This window comes from Schistocerca cancellata, chromosome 5 (genome assembly GCF_023864275.1).
Source record: "Schistocerca cancellata isolate TAMUIC-IGC-003103 chromosome 5, iqSchCanc2.1, whole genome shotgun sequence".
In the NCBI taxonomy this organism is placed as follows: domain Eukaryota; kingdom Metazoa; phylum Arthropoda; class Insecta; order Orthoptera; family Acrididae; genus Schistocerca; species Schistocerca cancellata.
In genome coordinates, this window is record NC_064630.1 from 621,687,972 (window position 1) to 621,710,689 (window position 22,718).

At 40.0% G+C, this 22,718-nt stretch overlaps 1 protein-coding gene across 2 annotated transcripts in view; it reads left to right on the forward strand.

Moving 5' to 3' along the window:
- Positions 1 to 22,718, forward strand: part of LOC126188126 (saccharopine dehydrogenase-like oxidoreductase) — a 68,124-nt gene that overhangs the window by 27,233 nt on the left and 18,173 nt on the right. For both annotated transcript variants that reach the window (XM_049929603.1, XM_049929604.1), the window contains exons 5-7: positions 297 to 352; positions 18,257 to 18,387; positions 18,471 to 18,708. In XM_049929603.1, coding sequence (XP_049785560.1) covers positions 297 to 352; positions 18,257 to 18,387; positions 18,471 to 18,708 — 425 coding nt within the window. The remainder of the gene's footprint in view (positions 1 to 296; positions 353 to 18,256; positions 18,388 to 18,470; positions 18,709 to 22,718) is intronic.

A 22,718-nucleotide genomic window follows, 5' to 3' on the forward strand; every position in this document is an offset into this window, starting at 1 on the left:
AAGAGAGCGAATGCAGTTTCTAATTTTGCTTATGTGGGACGTTGACATGGTGACACCCATGAAGTATGCGTGTTTATACATTTTTCTCATTTATTAATCACATCTTATCTTCATGTAGACTGTACAGCTTGCATAATGATCTTCGTATTCCACATAACTATGTTTGGATCTTTTTCACTGGCAGCAAAAGAACTTTGTTATTGATTTTCAATTCAGGACAGTACCAGTATATACTTTCATTATTTTAAATTTAATGTGGCACAAGTATTTACGTTTACTTTTTTTTCCTTTTTTAGGTGATGTCAACTCTGTGGAAGCATACCTAGAGTCTAAACTTGATTGCGCTCCAAAGGTATACTGTTCCTTTTTACTGAAATATATTTAGTTTCTCTATGTTAATATATTGCAGTTTTGTAACATGTAAGTTACCAAATTCAGCTTTTAGTCAAGTCTTTCCTCCTTTTAGTCTTTAGTTCTCAATTTATTTTCTAATTTATGTCTCACAGCAATTTTGTTTCCTTGACCTCTAGTTTCAAAGATCACCTGGCACTGCAAGATAAGGGGGCATTTAATTATAAATATTTGGACAAATAGTATTGCTATTGGACAAATAAATGGTTCCTACCTAGACATTCATTAGTTACCTCCTCCTCCTCCTACTACTAATACCACTACTACTACTACTACTACTACTACTACTACAAACACCTAAAACTTAGGGCAAGACATTTACATCTGTTAGTCTCTGTCAGTGTCTGTTGTTTGAAATTTGCCCTTTAACTGTACATGGGAAAATACTGGCATCATTTGGCTTTATAGTAACATTTTAGTTACATTGAAAACTATATAGTGTTAAGAATCCAATCAATGTCATGAAGTGAGACTTGCTGTGGCTTGAGAATATCAGGCTTGAACTTGCTCCTTGCAAAAGTGAGGCACGGTGTAATTCTGATAAAGAGCACCATGAATTGTCTCGCTCCTCAGAACATTTAACTAACAGACTTAGTTACCTCTCTCCCTTTCAACACATCATCATAGAAGCATAAATTTTAATGGGAAGTGGCACAGATGAGTGAGTTTTTATACACCAAATTAATTTAACATTTTGCTTCAACACTTAGAGCACGGCGCCCATATGCCATACGGGTGTGCTCAGTGGGGCATTGCCAGCAGTGCCCGTATCCCATAGGGGCGAGCATCTACCAGCCACCTGAATGTGATTTAGTGCCTTGTGGAAGCTGTTTCCTCGCTTGGTGTGGAGATGTTAATTTTTTTGGTGCCAGAGGTCAGCACTTACTATCTCAGCCTAGTGGCAACTGAGAAAAGTACAAGGTACGAGTGTTTCGAAGTTCATTCACGCGTGTTTATAAAGATAAAAAAGGCACTTATCAAGCTGACAAGAGTTTGATATCTTGGATATTTTGTATGGGGATCTGCGATCAGAAATTGAAGACTGACAGAGAGGATTCACTCTCTCCAGAAGAAAGTAAGAGTGCTGATTCAGGTACATCTCTATTTCAGTTTCTGTAGAGTGAGTAGTTTATTCCCGCATTTTGTAGTGTAAGCATTGCTCACTACTTCTTTTCCACTTCTGATGTTTGACTGTTGATGTACGCATTTATTTCATGTAGACTGTGGTACAGACCATCAGTCACCATCTGTGGTACTGGTACCTGGTCATGTGCCTATCAATAAGGAAAGACAGCAAGATTTTTGTTGCCCTTGGCAGCTACAACTGGTACTTGGTTATGTGATACTTGCTTGATAATACAGACAATTACATTTGCATTCTTTCGTACACAAATAATTCTTTAGAATGTACCCCCTTATGAACACTGACATAAAATTTATAAAAAAATGCCTACTTATGACATTAAAGAAATAAATGTTTTTAGCCATTTGCTAGCTTTTTCAGTTATGAATGCCTTTACCTAAAAGGGAAGAGCACGACTTCGGAAATTCAGTTTGGAATGAGGCTTGGTTGGCTTGTAGTTTACCTAAAGGGTGGTATCCTGTAACAGTAGTAAAACGCACTGGCCAGCCAGTTCCCAGAAAAAAAGATTTAAAAGTTTTATTCTCACTTTATATACTAATTTAATAAACACCTGAATTGTGTAAAAATAGCTCATTGGAAGCACGCTTGATTTTTAATTTGCTGATCTGGGATCAAGCCTAGCTTCTTAATTTTTTTCTTTAGTAATAATTAGAAGTAGTTTTTAAAAAAATAAATAACCAAATGTACTGGAAATTAAGGCATTAATGATTTTATTTTATATATGATGCAATGAAATGAGTTAAAATTAATATTGTGTTTTAAAATACTTAAGTAGTAGTACACCCATTTTTTAGAGGAGAGGTAAATATTAATACAGTACTGTTCTCATTAAAAAGTCGTTAAGACTGCCAAAAACTATTATTCATAAGATCTAACAAATTATTGCATTATATATAAAATCAAATCATTAATGTTATAATTTATAATAATTTTGGTTATTCATTTTATTTAAAATTCTTCTAATTATTACTAAAGGAAAAATTTGACGGAAGCTGGGATTGTGCCTGGATGAGCAGATTAAAAATAAAATGTGTTAACAATAAGCTATTTTCACACAGTTTCAAGCGCTCATTAAACTATTATATAAAGTGCAGGTAAAACTTTGAAGCCTTTTTTCTGGTGACTGGCTGGCCAGTGCATTTGAGTACTGCTACAGGATAACACCCTTTAGGTATACTACAGGGCAACCAAGCCTCATTCCAATCTGAATTTCCCAAATTGTACTATCCCCTTTTTTGTAAAACACATGTCCCAACTAATTGTGAAACAAGAAAGCAACTCGGTAATTCAAACAACTCATCTTCAGATAGCTTTGTTGGGCTACAGAGAACACACACAGAATTGAGAGGGAGAGGACATTTTCTCCTGATCACAATAAATTTTCTCTCAAACAGAACAAGTCCCATTATATATAATATTACCATAACAAGAGCAGGAGTCACATGTCAACCTCCCACTTCCCCCGTCACCTTCTTTCATTTTTATCTACAGAAAGTGCTTAAAGGGATGAAAGGAAGAATGAAATCCATAAAAAGCTCACAACTGATTTTAGTGTAATCACAAAATGGTTTTAGTCTAATCAGAATAATGAAGTATAATCAAACAGCACTATTCTAGATATACATCCCTACATTCTGAAAAACACAACAGTGAGTTATTGTAAAGGGATAGTAATACATCATGACACCTCAGTTGAAATCAGTGAATTAAAAGAATGAGGGAATGTTGGAGCTAAGAAATATCACAAATGAAATGAAAGGAGACCAGGAGAATACAATCAATGTTTTACTTGCGGTTTCTTCACTGGAACATGCTGGAGTGCATAAATAAAAGATTTTTGTATGTGAAAATATCACAGTTAATTCCTGTTCCATTGCTTAGCTACAAATAATAATTCTTTGCCCATATGACCTTGGAATGTAAGGGCCTAGTGGTGTTCAGTAAATCTAAAACTGGAGTGAATGTATTGTGCCTAATTTTTTAGAGAAGCCATCTGGTATGTACAATGAGGCAACACCATCACCTTAGTCATTTTTTTGCAGAAATGATAAGTAGAAAGTGGGGCACAGTAAGTTTCCTTATACAAACGTAGGGCATTAATGTTAAGTCCTGACACCTGCAAACTATCGGGAAGTAATTCATTGTCTCAAAGTATCACCTGAGACAGCTGACAGTAATGTTAATGTTATGCAGACTAGTGGTTCCTTGCATCCAAAGCAATATTTGGTAGCTTCAAGTGAAGCAAAAAATCATTTTACGCTAGTTCTGTTATGCCCTTATGAATTTGCTGAAAACAGAATGAGGAAAATCACTTTGATGACTGTTCTCCTGCAGTGAAGCAATGGTGGACACAGAAATTGTGTGAAGGAATCGGAACTCTGTAATACGGAACATGCATACACATGAGGGTACTAAAGACATTCTTCAGTTATATAAATTTGGGCCAAGGATTATTGTCTCCAAAATAAGGCTGACCTCACTGGCAACAGAGCTGAAGGTGGAATGGCTAATTTCACTCCATACTAACTGCCCTTATTACAGATGTGCAAGCAGTTTGTGACAGTTCATTTTCCAATTAATCAAAATTTGATTTATATTGATGTCCTTACTAAGTTTTCTTAAATCCCTCCCACACAGCCTTCCTTGTATTTTTTGACTATAATGTACACCATATGTAACATGGCTCAAGATCTACTACTTCAAGGGGTTGCATTGTGAACGAGCTCATAATGTGTAGGGAAGTGTGTGTTCTCTGTAATGGACAAAATGTAAACTTTCAGCCGTATTACACTCTCCTGCCCTCACTGACACTGCTCATTTGGAAGTTAGCAGCAAATTGTCTTCCAGTTATGACTTCCCAAACTGGATACAACTAAAATATCAAGCACGGTCCAAAATGAAGCCAGCTGGACACTTAACAGCCAACTGTATGCAGTAGTTAACCTCTCCTCCAAACCTCTCTCCCAATCCGAAACCTCTGTCCTATCCAAAGGCCTCACCTTCAGCCCCACTCCCAGATTTAACCAAACAGCCCTTGTCAAAGATTTACTGTCCTACAGCCGTACTCTCTGCTGGAAATATCACTTTGCCACGAAGAAAAATGATCCTAATCCTACTCCCAATGATCCAACTCCCCAAGATACTATCCAAATTGAACCATGCCTGGAACAGTTCCGTCCTCCGTCACAGCGGGACCCACCTCCTCTTCCTCAAAATCACCCTCTCCTAACCTTCCAGGAATTTCTGACTTCCAGCCTTGCCTCTCAATCCTTCTTAAAAAACCTTAATCCTACTCCCAACATCACCACTGCTGAAGCCCAGGCTATCCGTGATCTGAAGGCTGACCAATCCATCGTCATTCTTCCGGCGGACAAGGGTTCCACGACTGTGGTACTTGATCGTCGGGAGTATGTGGCTGAGGGACTGCGTCAGCTTTCAGACAACACTACTTACAAAGTTTGCCATGGTAATCCCATTCCTGATGTCCAGGCGGAGCTTCAAGGAATCCTCAGAACCTTAGGCCCCCTACAAAACCTTTCACCTGACTCCATCAACCTCCTGACCCCACCAACACCCCGCACCCCCACCTTCTACCTTCTTCCCAAAATTCACAAACCCAATCATCCCGGCCGTCCCATTGTAGCTGGTTACCAAGCCCCCACAGAACGCATCTCTGCCTACGTAGATCAACACCTTCAACCCATTACATGCAGTCTCCCATCCTTCATCAAAGACACCAACCACTTTCTCGAACGCCTGGAATCCCTACCCAGTCTGTTACCCCCGGAAACCATCCTTGTAACCATTGATGCCACTTCCTTATACACAAATATTCCGCATGTCCAGGGCCTCGCTGCGATGGAGCACTTCCTTTCACGCCGATCACCTGCCGCCCTACCTAAAACCTCTTTCCTCATTACCTTAGCCAGCTTCATCCTGACCCACAACTTCTTCACTTTTGAAAGCCAGTCATACCAACAATTAAAGGGAACAGCCATGGGTACCAGGATGGCCCCCTCGTACGCCAACCTATTCATGGGTCGCTTAGAGGAAGCCTTCTTGGTTACCCAGGCCTGCCAACCCAAAGTTTGGTACAGATTTATTGATGACATTTTCATGATCTGGACTCACAGTGAAGAAGAACTCCAGAATTTCCTCTCCAACCTCAACTCCTTTGGTTCCATCAGATTCACCTGGTCCTACTCTAAATCCCATGCCACTTTCCTTGACGTTGACCTCCACCTGTCCAATGGCCAGCTTCACACGTCCGTCCACATCAAACCCACCAACAAGCAACAGTACCTCCATTATGACAGCTGCCACCCATTCCACATCAAACGGTCCCTTCCCTACAGCCTAGGTCTTCGTGGCAAACGAATCTGCTCCAGTCCGGAATCCTTGAACCACTACACCAACAACCTGATAACAGCTTTTGCATCCCGTAACTACCCTCCCGACCTGGTACAGAAGCAAATAACCAGAGCCACTTCCTCATCTCCTCAAACCCGGAACCTTCCACAGAAGAACCCCAAAAGTGCCCCACTTGTGACAGGATACTTTCCGGGACTGGATCAGATTCTGAATGTGGCTCTCCAGCAGGGATACGACTTCCTCAAATCCTGCCCTGAAATGAGATCCATCCTTCATGAAATCCTCCCCGCTCCACCAAGAGTGTCTTTCCGCCGTCCACCTAACCTTCGTAACCTCTTAGTTCATCCCTATGAAATCCCCAAACCACCTTCCCTACCCTCTGGCTCCTACCCCTGTAACCGCCCCCGGTGTAAAACCTGTCCCATGCACCCTCCCACCACCACCTATTCCAGTCCTGTAACCCGGAAGGTGTACACGATCAAAGGCAGAGCCACGTGTGAAAGCACCCACGTGATTTACCAACTGACCTGCCTACACTGTGAAGCGTTCTATGTGGGAATGACCAGCAACAAACTGTCCATTCGCATGAATGGACACAGGCAGACAGTGTTTGTTGGTAATGAGGATCACCCTGTGGCTAAACATGCCTTGGTGCACGGCCAGCACATCTTGGCACAGTGTTACACCGTCCGGGTTATCTGGATACTTCCCACTAACACCAACCTGTCAGAACTCCGGAGATGGGAACTTGCCCTTCAGCATATCCTCTCTTCTCGCTATCCGCCAGGCCTCAATCTCCGCTAATTTCAATCTGCCGCCGCTCATACCTCACCTGTCTTTCAACATCATCTTTGCCTCTGTATTTCCGTCCCGACTGACATCTCTGCCCAAACTCTTTGCCTTTACAAATGTCTGCTTGTGTCTGTGTATGTGTGGATGGATATGTGTGTGTGTGCGAGTGTAAACCTGTCCTTTTTTCCCCCTAAGGTAAGTCTTTCCGCTCCCGGGATTGGAATGACTCCTTACCCTCTCCCTTAAAACCCAATCCTTTTGTCTTTCCTTCTCCTTCCCTCTTTCCTGACGAGGCAACCGTTGGTTGCGAAAGCTCGAGTTTTGTGTGTATGTTTGTGTTTATTTTTGTGTCTATCGACCTGCCAGCGCTTTTGTTGGGTAAGTCTCATCATCTTTCTTTTTAAATATATTTTTCCCACGTGGAATGTTTCCCTCTATTATATATATATATATATATATATATATATATATATATATATATATATGTATATATATATATATATATGTATATGTGTGTGTGTGTGTGTGTCATAATGTGGTACTCACATGCTGTCTCCAGAATGAGATTTTCACTCTGCAGCGGAGTGTGTGCTGATATGAAACTTCCTGGCACATTAAAACTGTGTGCCCGACCGAGACTCGAACTCGGGACCTTTGCCTTTCACGTGCACTCTGGTGCAGAGTGAAAATCTCATTCTGGAAACATCCCCCAGGCTGTGGCTAAGCCATGTCTCCACAATATCCTTTCTTTCAGGAGTGCTAGTTCTGCAAGGCTCGCAGGAGAGCTTCTGTAAAGTTTGGAAGGTAGGAGACGAGATACTGGCAGAAGTAAAGCTGTGAGTACCGGGCGTGAGTCGTGCTTCGGTAGCTCAGATGGTAGAGCACTTGCCCATGAAAGGCAAAGGTCCCGAGTTCGAGTCTCGGTCGGGCACACAGTTTTAATCTGCCAGGAAGTTTCACACGCTGTATTGGAAAGACTTTTGTGCAGATGGTTATCTGTTGTTTTGTTTATTAGTTTTTATACTATTGATAACCTGGTCTGCTAGAGGCAGATGTCAGACAAGATCTCCTACATGTTGTAGGTGTTGGCTATGTTACCATTTGGCAACACAGAATCCTCTGACAGTTTCCCGTGTTTATAATGACTTCTGAAATGTTGCCAAGACAGGAAGGATAAGTCAGGGAAGGCTTTTCAGACTTTTTTTGACAGAACAACAATGTCCCCTAATGGTCACTATTTTTGCCATGGCCTCCATTGCATAATATTCACAATAAGAATGCCAGTATCATTTGTAATTATCTCCTTCTACAAGCCTACAACATCAAGCTAGTTCAAACTGTCATGGAAGTCATTGACAGAGTGAACTGCACATTTAAGCTAAAAGTTCTTGGCAATTGTATGTGGATCAGCAAGATCTGGTCATCTGAAGGTCATACATGCTACCTACCAGGAGGAGATATTATTAGTAGTTACAGACAAACACTATACCAAGCATCTGTCTGAAGGCCTTGTATTACACAATTTCCCATCTTGTGTCAGTATTAAACATTGTTGTCTGATGTACAAGCAGTATTCAACCTGTTTGAGCACCCATCAATTTAAATGACTTCCATAAATTGCTAGACTCATTGGGATCTACATCTATACTATGCAAACCACAGTGAGGTGCATGGCAGAGAGTCCATCCCATTGTACCGGTTATTAGTGTTTCTTCCTATTCCATTCACCTATGGAGCGCAGGAAAAATGGTCATTTCAACCTCTGTGCTATTCTCATGATCCCTGTGTGAGTGATACGCAGGGGTTGTTGTATATCCCTAGTGTAATCATTTAAAGCCAGTTCTTGAAACTTTGACAGACTTTTTCAGGATAGATCACATCTGTCTTCAAGAGTCTGCCATTCCAATTCCTTCTGTATCTCTGTAACACTCTCCCATGGATTAAACTAACCTGTGACAATTCGTGCTGCCCTTATCTATGTACACCCAATATCCCCTGGTAGTCCTATCTGGTAGGGTCCCTCACACTTGAGCAATGTTCTAGGATGGGTCGCATGAGTGATTTGTAAGCAATCTCTTTTGTAGACTTACTGCAATTCCCCAGTATTTTACCAATAAACCAAAGTCTACCACCAGCTTTACCAGTGACTGAATCTATGTGATCATTCCAACTCATATTCCTGCAAAGTGTTACATGCAGGTATTTGTATGAGTTGGCCAATTCAAACAGTGACTCATTGATATTGTAGTCATTTTGCGAAGTGCAAAATTTAACATTTCTGAGCATTTAAAGCAAGTTGCCAGTCTCTGCACCATGTTGAAATCTTATCAAGATCTGATTGCGTATTTATGCAGCTTCTCACAGATAGTACTTCATTATAGACCACTGCACCATCTGCAAAAAGCCTGATTTTACTATTAATATTGTCTGCAAGGCAATATACAGCATGAACAGCAAGGGTCCAACACACTTCCCAGGAGCACATCCGAAGTTACTTCTGCAGTTGACGATGACTCTCCATTCAAGATAACATGCTGTGTCCTGCCCACCCGAAGGTCCTCAATCCAGTCACAAATTTCATTTTATACCCTATATGATTGTACTTTTGACAATAAACATAGGTATGGTTCTGAATCAAATGCTTTTTGGTAATCAAGAAACACTGCATCTATCTGGTTGCCCAGATCCAAAGCTTTCAGTGTCTCATGTGGCAAAAGTACGAGTTGGGTCTCACATGATTGATGTTTTTGAAAACCATACTGGCTGGCGTTGACGAGATAATTCTGTTCAAGATACCTCATTATGTTTGAGCTCGGAATGTTATAAGATTCTACAACAAATTGATGTCAAGGGTATTGGATGGTAGTGTCATGTATCACTACTACTACTACTACTACTACTACTACTATTCTTGTAGGCGGATGTGACCTGAGCCTTTTTTGAATAACTGGGCATTGTTTTCTGTTCAAGGGATCAACGATAGATTGTAGGGAGAAGAGGGACTAACTCAGATGCAAATTCAGAATAAATCTGACAGGAATTCCAGTGGGGTCTGGAGCTTTGTTCATTTTTAAAGATTTCAGCTGTTTCTCAACACCACTGACACTAATAGTTATTTCATTCATCTTTTCAGTGGTTGTTGTTGTTGTTGTGGTCTTCAGTCCTGAGACTGGTTTGATGCAGCTCTCCATGCTACCCTATCCTGTGCAAGTTTCATCATCTCCCAGTACCTACTGCAACCTACATCCTTCTGAATCTGCTTAGTGTATTCATCTCTTGGTCTCCCTCTACGATTTTTACCTTCCACACTGCCCTCCAATGCTAGATTTGTGATCCCTTGATGCCTCAGAACATGTCCTACCAACCGGTCTCTTCTCCTCGTCAAGTTGTGCCACAAACTCCTCTTCTCCACAATTCTATTCAATACCTCTTCATTAGTTATGTGATCTACCCATCTAATCTTCAGCATTCTTCTGTAGCACCACATTTCGAAAGCTTCTATTCTCTTCCTGTCCAAACTATTTATTGTCCATGTTTCACTTCCATACATGGCTACACTCCATACAAATACTTTCAGAAACGACTTCCTGACACTTAAATCTACACTCTATGTTAACAAATTTCTCTTCTTCAGAAATGCTCTCCTTGCCATTGCCAGTCTACATTTTATATCTTCTCTACTTCGAGCATCATCAATTATTTTGCTCCCCAAATAGCAAAACTCCTTTACTACTTTAAGTGTCTCATTTCCTAATCTAATTCCCTCAGCATCACCAGACTTAATTCGACTACATTCCATTATCCTCGTTTTGCTTTTGTTGATGTTCATCTTATATCCTTGCTTCAAGACACTGTCCATTCCGTTCAACTGCTCTTCCAAGTCCTTTGCTGTCTCTGACAGAATTACAATATCATCGGCGAAACTTAAAGTTTTTATTTCTACTCCATGGATTTTAATACCTACTCCGAATTTTTCTTTTGTTTCCTTTACTGCATGCTCAATATACAGACTGAATAACATTGGGGAGAGGCTACAACCCTGTCTCACTCCCTTCCCAACCACTGCTTCCCTTTCATGCCCCTCGACTCTTATCATAACTGCGATCTGGTTTCTGTACAAATTGTAAATAGCCTTTCGCTCCCTGTATTTTACCCGTGCCACCTTTAGAATTTGAAAGGGAGTATTCCAGTCAGCATTGTCAAATGCTTTCTCTAAGTCTACAAATGCTAGAAACGTAGGTTTGCCTTTCCTTAATCTTTCTTCTAAGATAAGTCGTAAGGTCAGTATTGCCTCATGTGTTCCCATATTTCTACGGAATCCAAACTGATTTTCCCCGATGTCGGCTTCTATCAGTTTTTCCATTCGTCTGTAAAGAATTCGTGTTAGCATTTTGCAGCTGTGACTTATTAAACTGATAGTTCGGTAATTTTCACATCTGTCAACACCTGCTTTCTTTGGGATTGGAATTATTATATTCTTCTTGAAGTCTGGGGGTACTTCGCCTGTCTCATACATCTTGCTACCAGATGGTAGAGTTTTGTCAGGACTGGCTCTCCCAAGGCCGTCAGTAGTTCTAATGGAATGTTGTCTACTCTCGGGGCCTTGTTTCGGCTCAGGTCTTTCAGTGCTCTGTCAAACTCTTCACACAGTATCGTATCTCCCATTTCCTCTTCATCTACATTCTCTTCCATTTCTATAATATTGTCCTCGAGTACATTGCCCTTGTATAGACCCTCTATATACTCCTTTCATCTTTCTGCTTTCCCTTCTTTGGTTAGAACTGGGTTTCCATCTGAGCTCTTGATATTCATACAAGTGGTTCTCTTTTCTCCAAAGGTCTCTTTAATTTTCCTGTAGGCAGTATCTATCTTACACCTAGTGAGATAAGTCTCTACATCCTTACATTTGTCCTCTAGCCATCCCTGCTTAGTCATTTTGCACTTCCTGTCGATCTCATTTTTGAGACGTTTGTATTCCTTTTTGCCTGCTTCATTTACTGCATTTTTATATTTTCTCCTTTCATCAATGAAATTCAATATTTCTTCTGTTACCCAAGGATTTCTACTAGCCCTCGTCTTTTTACCTACATGATCCTCTGCTGCCTTCACTACTTCATCCCTCAGAGCTACCCATTCTTCTTCTACTGTACTTCTTTCCCCCACTGCTGTCAATTGTTCCCTTATGCTCTCCCTGAAACTCTGTACAATCTCTGGTTCTTTCAGTTTATCCAGGTCCCATCTCCTTAAATTCCCACCTTTTTGCAGTTTCTTCAGTTTTAATCTGCAGTTCATAACCAATAGATTGTGGTCAGTCCACATCTGCCCGTGGAAATGTCTTACAATTTAAAACCTGGTTCCTAAATCTCTGTCTTATTGTTATGTAATCTATCTGATACCTTTTACTATCTCCGGGATTCTTCCATGTATACAACCTTCTTTTATGATTCTTGAACCAAGTGTTAGCTATGATTAAGTTGTGCTCTGTGCAAAATTCTACCAGACGGCTTCCTCTTTCATTTCTTATTCCCAATCCATATTCACCTATGTTTCCTTCTCTCCCATTTCCTACACTCAAATTCCAGTCACCCATGACTATTAAATTTTCATATCCCCTCACTATCTGAATAATTTCTTTTATCTCATCATACATTTCATCAATTTCTTCATCATCTGCAGAGTTAGTTGGCATATAAACTTGTACTACTGTAGTAGGCGTGGGCTTCGTGTCTATCTTGGGCACAATAATGCGTTCACTATGCTGTTTGTAGTACCTTACCCGCACGCCTATTTTTTTATTCATTATTAAACCTACTGCTGCATTACCTCTATTTGATTTTGTATTTATAACCCTGTATTCATCTGACCAAAAGTCTCGTTCCTCCTGCCACCGACCTTCACTAATTCCCACTATATCTAACTTTAACCTATCCATTTCCCTTTTTAAATTTTCGAACCTACTTGCTCGGTTAAGGGATCTGACATTCCACGCTCCGATCCGTAGAACGCCAGTTTCCTTTCTCCTGATGACAACTTCCTCTTGAGTAGTCCCCGCCCGGAGATCCGAATGGGGGTCTATTTTACCTCCGGAATATTTTACCCAAGAGGATGCCATCATCAGTTAACCATACAGTATCAGTGGTATGATGGTTAAATTGGGGCAGTTCTGCTGGGTTTTCCCTTGTAAAGGAACATTTGAAAATGGGATTGGACATTTCAGCTGTATCTTTGCTACTTTCAGTTTCAGTTCCTGTCTCATTTTTTAGGGACTGTACATTGACTATGGCCACTAACAGCCTTTACATACTACCAGAATTTCTTTGGATTTTGTGAAATGTCATTTGACAATATTCTGCTATGTAACTCATTGTGAAGGCATCACCCATTGCTATCTTGACAGTGAAACACATTTCATTCAGCATCTCTCTATCTGTAACCTAACCTTTTACACATGTTACGCAGTAACCTCAGTTTCTTTAGAATATTATTTACGGTGAGTGTATGCCATGGAGGTTTCCTCCCATTATGAATTGTTCTACTGAGTACATATCTATCCAGTGCATGGTAAACTATTCTTTTAAACTTGAGTCAGAGTTCTTCTTACATGCTCCTAACCTGTGCTGGAAGTTCCTGGTTCCTCATTGAGACATGACATTACCGATTTTTTTTTTTTTATTTAGTTTACTAAACATATATATCTTTGTGCTTGTTTTAGTAGTCCTTCGCACTTTGGTAATCATTGTTGCCACAACCATATCATGGTCACTGATACCAGTTTGGATGTGGACATCCTCAAAATGGTCATGTCTGTTTGTTGCCGATAGATCCAATATACACTGAAGGGCCAAAGAAACTGTTAAACTTGCCTAATATTGCATAGGGCCCCCGTGAGCACGCAGAAGTTCTGCGACATGACATGGATGGACTTGACTAATGTCTGGAATAGTGCTGGAAGGAACTGACACCATGAATCCTGTAGGGCTCTCCATAAACCCGTAAGAGTATGAGGGAGTGGAGATATCTTCTGAACAGCAAGTAGCAAGGCATCCCAGATTTGCTCAATAATGTTCATTTCTGGGAAGTTTGGTGGGCAGCAGAAGTGTTTAAACTTGGAAGAGTGTTCCTGAAGCCACGTAGCAATTCTGGATATGTAAGGTGTCACATTGTCCTGCTGCAATTGCCCAAGTCTGTCGGAATGAACATGACAGGTCACCTGTCAGAGTTGTATCTAGACATTTCAGAGGTCTCATATGACTCCATCTGCACATGCGTCACACCATTACAGAGCCTCCACCAACTTGAATAGTCCCCTGCTGACTTTCTGTGTCCATGGATTCATGAGGTTGTTTCCATACCCGTGCACGTCCATACCCTCGATACAATTTGAAATGAGACTCGTCTGACCAGGTAAGACGTTTTCAGTCAGCAACAGTCCAATGTCGATGTTGACGGGCCCAGGCGAGGTTTAAAGCTTTGTATCATGCAGTCATAAAGGGTACACGAATGGGCCTTCAGCCCCGAAAGCCAATATTGATGATGTTTTGTTGAATGGCTCACACGCTGACACTTGTTGATGGCGCAGCATTGAAATCTGCAGCAATTTGCAGAAGGGTTGCAATTCTGTCATGTTGAATGATTCTCTTTAGTCATTGTTTGTCCCGTTCTTGCAGGATCTTTTTCCAGATGCAGCAACGTCGGAGATTTGATGTTTTATCGGATTCCTGATATTCATGGTACACTCATGAAAGGGTTGTACGCGAACGCTACCTCAGAGATGCTGTGTTCCATCACTCATGTGCCAACTATACGACCATGTACAAACTCACTTAAATCTTGATAACCTGTCGTTGTAGCAGCAGTTACTGATCTAACAACCGTGCCAGATATTTTTTTGTCTTATATAGGCATTTCTGACCAAAGCACCGTATTCTGCCTGTTCACATGTATCTGTATTTGAATACACATGCCTATATCAGTTCCTTTGGTGCTTCAGTATATTTACGTCACGGGTGGGGTTTGTAACTATCTGTTCTAGTTAGTTTTCAGAGAAGGCACTTAGTGCTCACCACTAACAAAATTGTAATTTTTCCAATTAATTGTTGGATTTAAGTCTCCACCAGTGATTACAGTATGTTTGGGGAACTTATGTTCAAGTGAACCAAGGTTTTCTCGAAGTTTTTGGTTACCCCAGGAGGCTCCAATTATCATTTTATGCACACCTATGATACTGATTCTTGCCCAACCAATCTCACATGCAGCTTCAATTTCTATCTCTGTGGATTTGAGTTTTTTGTCTGTGACACACACCACCTCCATTTCCCATCTGTTTAGCCTTGGGATACACACTTAAATTTTCTCCAAAAATCTCACTGATGTCAATTTTGGTTTAATACTCTCATCCGAGGGAGGCATTTCTTTCGATCTTACATGGATACTTCTGAATTTCCTATAGCTATTGTTATCTGGAATGGATGGAGATGTGCCTAATATGAAAATTCCTTGTGTGCAGCCCACATACAGCCTCTATATGCAAAACCTCACCTATTTAGGGGAACCTTACAGTTCTCAAGCCTATGGCACAAGTCGAGGAAGTTGCTGCCTACCTTGGTCACAGAACTTTCAAAATCTCTGGTTCAGTCCTTCCACTCGACTCAGAACCAAATGGCCACAATCACTTTTGAGGACAATGTTGCAAATTGTTAGCTTAGCTGAAACTCCATGCGCAAGCCTGGTCTTCTCAACCTTCTCTGCCAGTTGCTGAAATGGCCCAGGAATGACTTCGGAGCCCAGACGACAGGCATCATTTGTTTCAACATGTGCCACAATCTGCAGTTGGTTGCACACTGTTCCCTCAGTGGGTGCTGGAAAACCCTCTTCAACATGTTCTATGAGGTCCCCAGTTTAAGTGGAAGACAGCACCTCAAACTACCATATTTACTCAAATCTAAGCCGCACTTTTTTTCCGGTTTTTGTAATCCAAAAAACCGCCTGCGGCTTAGAATCGAGTGCAAAGCAAGCGGAAGTTATGAAAAATGTTGGTACGTGCCGCCACAACTAACTTCTGCCGTCGAATATATGTAGGGCGACACAGGCATGCTTTGTAGGCACAAAGATAAATACTGGCGCCAAAACCTCTGCGTTAGTAAATAAATTAAAAAAAAAAAAAAAAAGTGGAAGACGAGCTTTTTTCCTCCGCCCCGAGTTTCGACCACTGCATTTTCATACCTTATCCAACGAAGTAAATACAAGTTCCGTATTGTTCATCTTCGAATGTAGCAGCATTTCAATGTACTGCGAAAATCCGACTGGCAAGACTGTTTGGGGTGTTTGTTAATATGGCCAACTCTACGTTTTGAATTTTTTCCTACCTGTGAGAAGAGATGGTTGCTAATAGGAACTTTTATGAGTTGTGAATCACATGCAGTATTCTCATCACCATAAGAATAATACGAATATAAACATTTTGCCATGTATTGTTTCATGTTTGCTGCTATCTCATTTAAATCCTGTCTGCCTAATAAACTACGAAACTAGAGTGAGACAACAGCAAACGCGGAAGAATATACATATGTTATTTTTATATTCGTATTCTTTATAGTGATACAGTCAGAAATGAAGCACAGCAATTGACTAGATTTTTAAATCTAAGATGACTAATTTCTGTGCAGAATGTAATGAACTAAAGAGGCACCTGCAAAGATTTTCAAACGAAGAAAAATTTTCGCTAAACTTTCGTTCAGAACATCATCTATCATACACAGTCTATTATTTGATTCTTGTTGATCATTACCAAAGAAAGCAGTAGTGTCTTGCCATTGTTTCGCTAATGAGACGATACCTCTCTTTTTTTTTAATTGTAAGTGGCTGTAGCGTGCACAAAAGCAAGCCATGCCGCGAGCGGTGACAGGCCCTAAACACGCACTATCAGAATGCGACAAACAATGCATGACACAGTACAGTAATGCATTTTCAGCTTAGTGACGTAAACACCTATAACAAAGAAAACAGCGCTTATCAGATCAAAGAAAAATAAGCAATCAATTCAAACCAGACAAAGCACCTGAAAAAGGGAGGGTACCCGTATAAATGCAGACGGAGCCCCTGACGCATAGCAATGGCTACCTGGTAAACCTTAACTGCTAAGCTTAAGACTCGAACCAAACTACTGTAGCTGTATCGTCATTCATTCGACCTAAATTGTCTCATATTACAATAGACCAACTTTGTTTCGATTTGGAGATGGCCCACAACTTCTCTCCCCTTGAATTTCGAGTCTCAAATTTCAGGTGTGGCTCAGATTCTGGAAATTTTTTTTTTCCTCGATTTCGAGTCTAATTTTTCAGGTGCGGCTTAGATTCGAGTAAATACGGTAGTTAGTTAAGGGGGCTTAGTACAACATCCTGAGTCTGTGCAAAAGTGGCATTAGTGTGCATTGTATCTTTGTCCTTGCACGCGAGTGACTGCTGTTCGTCATAATCAGTTGTTTGACATCCGCTGCTGGAAAAAGCTACCTCCAATGTCACCCTCTTCTACACGATAGGACAAACTGTGGTTGGAATTATGACAGTTAACATTATTTGACAGATAGCAGCTTCAGAGATGACATTTTGACTCAATTGTAAGCAAAAAATGCTTTTGCACAAAGTATTTATCACCTATTTGTTGATGTACAGTGTAATTTTTATCAATCGGTCTGCCTATGCTTGCAGACCATGTATATATCTTAAGTGAATTTGGGAGGGACAGAGGAGCAGAAAACGTACATGCCTTTCCCGACTCCTGCTCTCCCTTCCCCAAGACTTTGAAATGGGGGTGCACAAGTGCCCCTTCTGTCCCCCCATGGTGATATGCTGTTGCACTGGTATCATCATTAGTCATCATTTATATTAAATTACAACCTATATGGAAATAACAGTAATGAAGTGGAGTGGCATACCCATGCCAGGAAATGTACGTATCAACTGTTCCAGTTTTCTGTAACGGAACAAGGACTTCCTTGATCACCGAGGATCACTCATTCATGGCTTCCAAATGTTAATTGCTTTAAAGCACAAACTGCACTTTAAAAGGCCCATGACTTGCCACCACATCTGCTTGATGGCTGCCTGCTGACCCTCAATTTTGTGAGCTTCAAGACTGCTGACCATCAATTCCACAAGCTACCAAACTGCTTCACAAACTCAAAGATGGAGGCCTTTGGGCCAATCGACGTCCAGAGAAGAATGTGGGTACTTAGAGTAGCCATTTCCTGTTAACCCTCCAGACCACCACCCACCTAGCTGGATAAGGGAAGATGACCTTATCATCTCCAAGTTGAGGAATAACCCCCGTCTCCCGGAAAACAGAAAACTAGAACTGCTGTTCACTGTAGCGACCAGCACTAACCAACGGGAGTAATCTGAAATAATGTGTTACCTCATGTATCTGATCCCTCAGGTTTACCCCTTTTTCTGTTAGGGACCCTCTGAAATTAATTTTTTGCGTCGATAAATTCTTTATTTTATAATGTAACATTGAATCAAATTTGGTATTTCTTTTCAGGGAGCTTCAATTCACTATACTACATGGGAATCAGCTGTTCATGGAGTAGCCAATTATGGAGAACTTCGACCTCTACGGCAGAAGCTTTTTCCTAACAGATTACCAAGGTTCTCTCCAAGAATGAAACGCCGGTAACTATTTATATAAAATTTTCATAAAAGATTTCATTGTATTTTCTTTGGTTTTATACTTCCGAATTTTTTTCTTCTTGTAGGGTACTGCCACACAAACAGACTGGTGTCAATGGTTGGTGCTTACCGTTCCCTGGAAGTGATCGCACTGTTGTCTACCGTTCCCAGAGACATTTTTATGAGCATGATAAGAAACGCCCTATACAGTTTGAAGCATATGCTGTATTTCCATCGTTAATAGTTTCATTTCTTGTGATAATGGTGGCTTTCGTATTTGGTATTTTGACCAGATTCAAGCTTGGTGTCAAATTACTGCTTGATGTAAGTATTCATCTAATAAAGTCAATGAGACTTTCGCGTAATGACACCTTTAATTGTTGCTGTTTCTGGGTATTAGAAAGTTAGTGGAACAAACCCTGAAGCACTTGCCATATCACAGTTATCAACTGCCCTTGTCTGCGATCATATAAGTGTGTGGTACTGTGTCTTTAATTTGTTTTCATGTACATGATAGAAAGTAGAGCAGACAAAATCTGAAGCTAAATTGGAGTATCATAATGTTTCAGTTGGCAAGGTACTAATGAAGATATTGTGCACTCATTTTCCTCCTCCTTCACAAATCTCACTTGTTTAAAAAAATATGACACAATAAAATCATTTTAAGGTCACTTGTAGCTGAATTGCTGTGAATAATTAGCAGCTTCAGCTAATTCCTTAATAGACTGAAACTGTGGGCCTCGTGCGAACTCAAATCTTTGTGCATCATGAAAAAATTTCAATCTCCGGTACCTCTCAGTCTGCAGCTTGTGATCTCGCAGTCGCATTCTCATGTCTATTTTTAGCAAAGGCGTGGTTGGCCGAAAGATTATTTTGTGATAGTCTCTTTGTTGTTCCTATCTGCAACTCGGCATCATCTTCACTATATGGCGAATAGAAACTATCCTTTTCATAACATTGTTACATTCCATCCTGGATTTTTTAAGGCTCTAGATTTTTGTTTCAGCCACTTGATAGTAATGAACAATGTTAATAATGAAATGGCAAAGAATCTGCTATGTGTAACAAGAATATAAAGTTTCAGCCATTCTGAAGGGATACAAAACACTTCATAATTTAGTGGGAAAGCAACTTCCCATAATTTAGTGGGAAAGCAACTTCCTATGCCAGCAGCACATGTGAATAGTGTCAAATGTCTTATGGTGTGCTGACAGCAGTTTATGTTAAAATTAAGACTCCAGATGGCTTTTTTTCACACTACAGTGAAAAAATGAAATATTGATTGATCAGCAACATAATATCTCAGAACAGAACTTTAAATTATGCTAATGCTTCTTTTCCCCCAAAAGCTTTATCCATGTATGGTTGCAAAGTTTTTTTATTTGATTAGATTTAATGGATTTAATATAAATCATATCTTTCTTTTAATAATTTGTCTATAAATATACTGTAACCAATGGGTATATTTTTATTTTCAACATAATACTGAAAAACAAAGAAATAAGACAAATTATGATCACATGTTACTTCAAAGATAAGGTGTCAGTAACTGATACCAAAATGGCAGAAAATAACACTAAAATTGTTAAAAAAACACTAAATCAAACAATGGAAAATCCAGGATGGAACGTAACAATACAAGAGAAGGAAAGTTGCTACTCACCATATAGCGAAGATGCTGAGCCGCGATAAGCACAATAAAAAGATTGATTGTGTGAATCTTTTTATTGTGCCTATTGCGGCTCAGCATGTCCGCTACATGGTGAGTAGCAACTTTCCTTCTCTCCATTGTTAAAAAACACTACAATTGTTTAAAAAAATGCCAAAATTGGCAATGAAATAAAATAATATTATCTGTCCTTTCTTCTCAGAAGCAACATATGTATGTAGTATGCTGTCGCAACAGACAAGGAAAAAGTTTTTCTTTGAGACCTTAACCTTTGAGTCGTAAATAATTGTATTTCTTCAATATGACAGTTTCTGGCTATGCTAAACATAACTACTGGCAAGTCAGTTTGTAATTCTGTAGTGAAGTGTAATGTGACAGAACCTCCACAGTACAATGTTGATCAAGCCAACAACACTTTTATCACTAGAGGCTATTGAAGTCCCCCCACTCCGGAGCAGGGGATAGGGGAAGGGGGCTGGTAGGAAGGAAAGAAGAAAAACCTGACAGTCTTGTATATTCTCCATTGGCAGATTATATTGTGAGCTGCACCTACTAGTCCATATCAAAATGTGTAGTTTGGAGTGTCAGTAGAGTATACAGTCATATTGTATGGTGTACATGAAAGGGTTTTCATAGCAACCAAGTCATTCTGATTATGGGCCGATCGTCATCAGGTACTGATATTAACATGATGGTTGGTTTGGAAATTAATCATGTACCACAGACATAAAATACTGTGGAGAATGCGCAGTCATTTTCCATTAAATAAGCATTACTACCTTGACTGAAAATGTAACTGCAAGAATGGGATGTCGTGCAAAAATAAGCAAAGGACCCATCCCATACTGGATTCCACTACATGAGATGTACTTAAGGGTGAACATGAAGTGCTATACACTTCAGTCAGATAATGTTTGTCAAATTGGAAGTGTACATTAGGTATAGGATGTCATATTCTGTATTTTAAGTGTGTGCCAGTTTTCTATATTTAAACTTTCCTTGGTTGTTATTGTTATTAACTTAGGTGAAACAATATACACTTTGTAACATAGTTTCCGTTACGAAGTTTGGTCTATGGCTATACAAGGCTCCCAAAAAATACAAAAACTGAAGATCATTCAGTGCGAAAATGACCGTAAAGAAATCTAACTCTAACTTGCTAACCGGCCAAATATGTTTCATTGAACTCTTTGGTAACCAATCGTCTATTTCAGTTATGTGATGAACATACGTTCTCTCTGTGTCAAAAACACCGTTTTTTGCATGTGGATATTCCTGTTCACTTCCTGATTAAATTTCATTAAGTCTCTAAGGAGGTGGTACATACTCAAAAGTGTACTTATCCAGCATCCACAGGAGGAAAACTTCATGTTCAGAAGAAAAAAAAGAAAAAAAAACATGGAAACTTTACTTAAAAAAACATAAGTAGTTTCATAATGTTAGTTACATCTCGAGGTGAAGTCCTGAATACAAAGAAACCATGAAATAATACCAGGAAGTGACAACTGTGGATTAAAAAAGTCAGATCATTGTCAGAAATGGCTGAAGGCAAGTAATACAAAATGTGACAATCGGTACTTACAGTTACCCATGATGCTGGAGTAGAGTTGCTGTTAAACTTTACCCAATTCCTAGAATTTAATTCAATTCTAAAAACAGTGTCACAACCCACAACAGGCTAATGTAGACAGGGGCCCAATAGCTGGAACATAAAAAGGAATATAAATGAACTATTAAAGTACGGTACAGTGGAGGAAATGGAAGAAAACAGAAAACAGAGGAAACCATATCGTGTACTAGTGTATCAGTGAGTACAGGACAGTAGTGAGTACAGGGCAACACCACAGCTGACTGCAAACTAATGCGGAAACTTATGATGGACCACTAGACATGTGGTGCATGCGCAGAAGAGATAAGACTGACTCAGTGTGAGAAAAATGTAAGGAATCAAGTGCGCACAGGATTATAAAGGCAAATACTTGCAATAGAAAATATGAAGTAGATCCTCTGAAAAGACCCATACAGGGGGGACAAAGTGGCAGTGCACAAACAGGTAAATAGTTTGGGTTATCCACTGAGATAGTCAAAATTATCCAAGATCTATTTATGTTTCATTTCATCTTGGTATTGAGAGTATGACTAGGAGATTGCTTTAAGGCATGCTAAATCTCTTTCTAGAACATTTAGAACATTGCCCTTAAATTCCCTATGCAACACTGAATGGGTGGATGAAATACTAGGAACGGTCATCCGTCTCAGAAAAATGGGTACCCAAAGCTAAGTTAGAGCCTGAGCCAGATGAATGTTTCCCTAAATCTGACCCGTCTGGTTGATATATTTGTACAGGCAGTCATTATGCGTGATTCTGTAAACCCCCAGAGACTAAAAAGTATCATCCCTCATTTTGTCACTATGTCTGAATCTCTGGCTGTTATTCCTAGGAACGAAATGTGCTGGGACAATCTTGAGTCGAAAGCAGTTTGTCACCATGAGATGAAATCCTACCATAGTATGGAACTCTTAAAATACAAAACCATCTGAAGGGTACATTTACTTAATGGAACTATTGTAATTACACACTCTTGCTAGTCCAAGGATGGAGTTGAGAAACCTTTAAGTTTCTTAAGAATGCTTGTATTAGTATCCTATACAAAGTCATATCCTG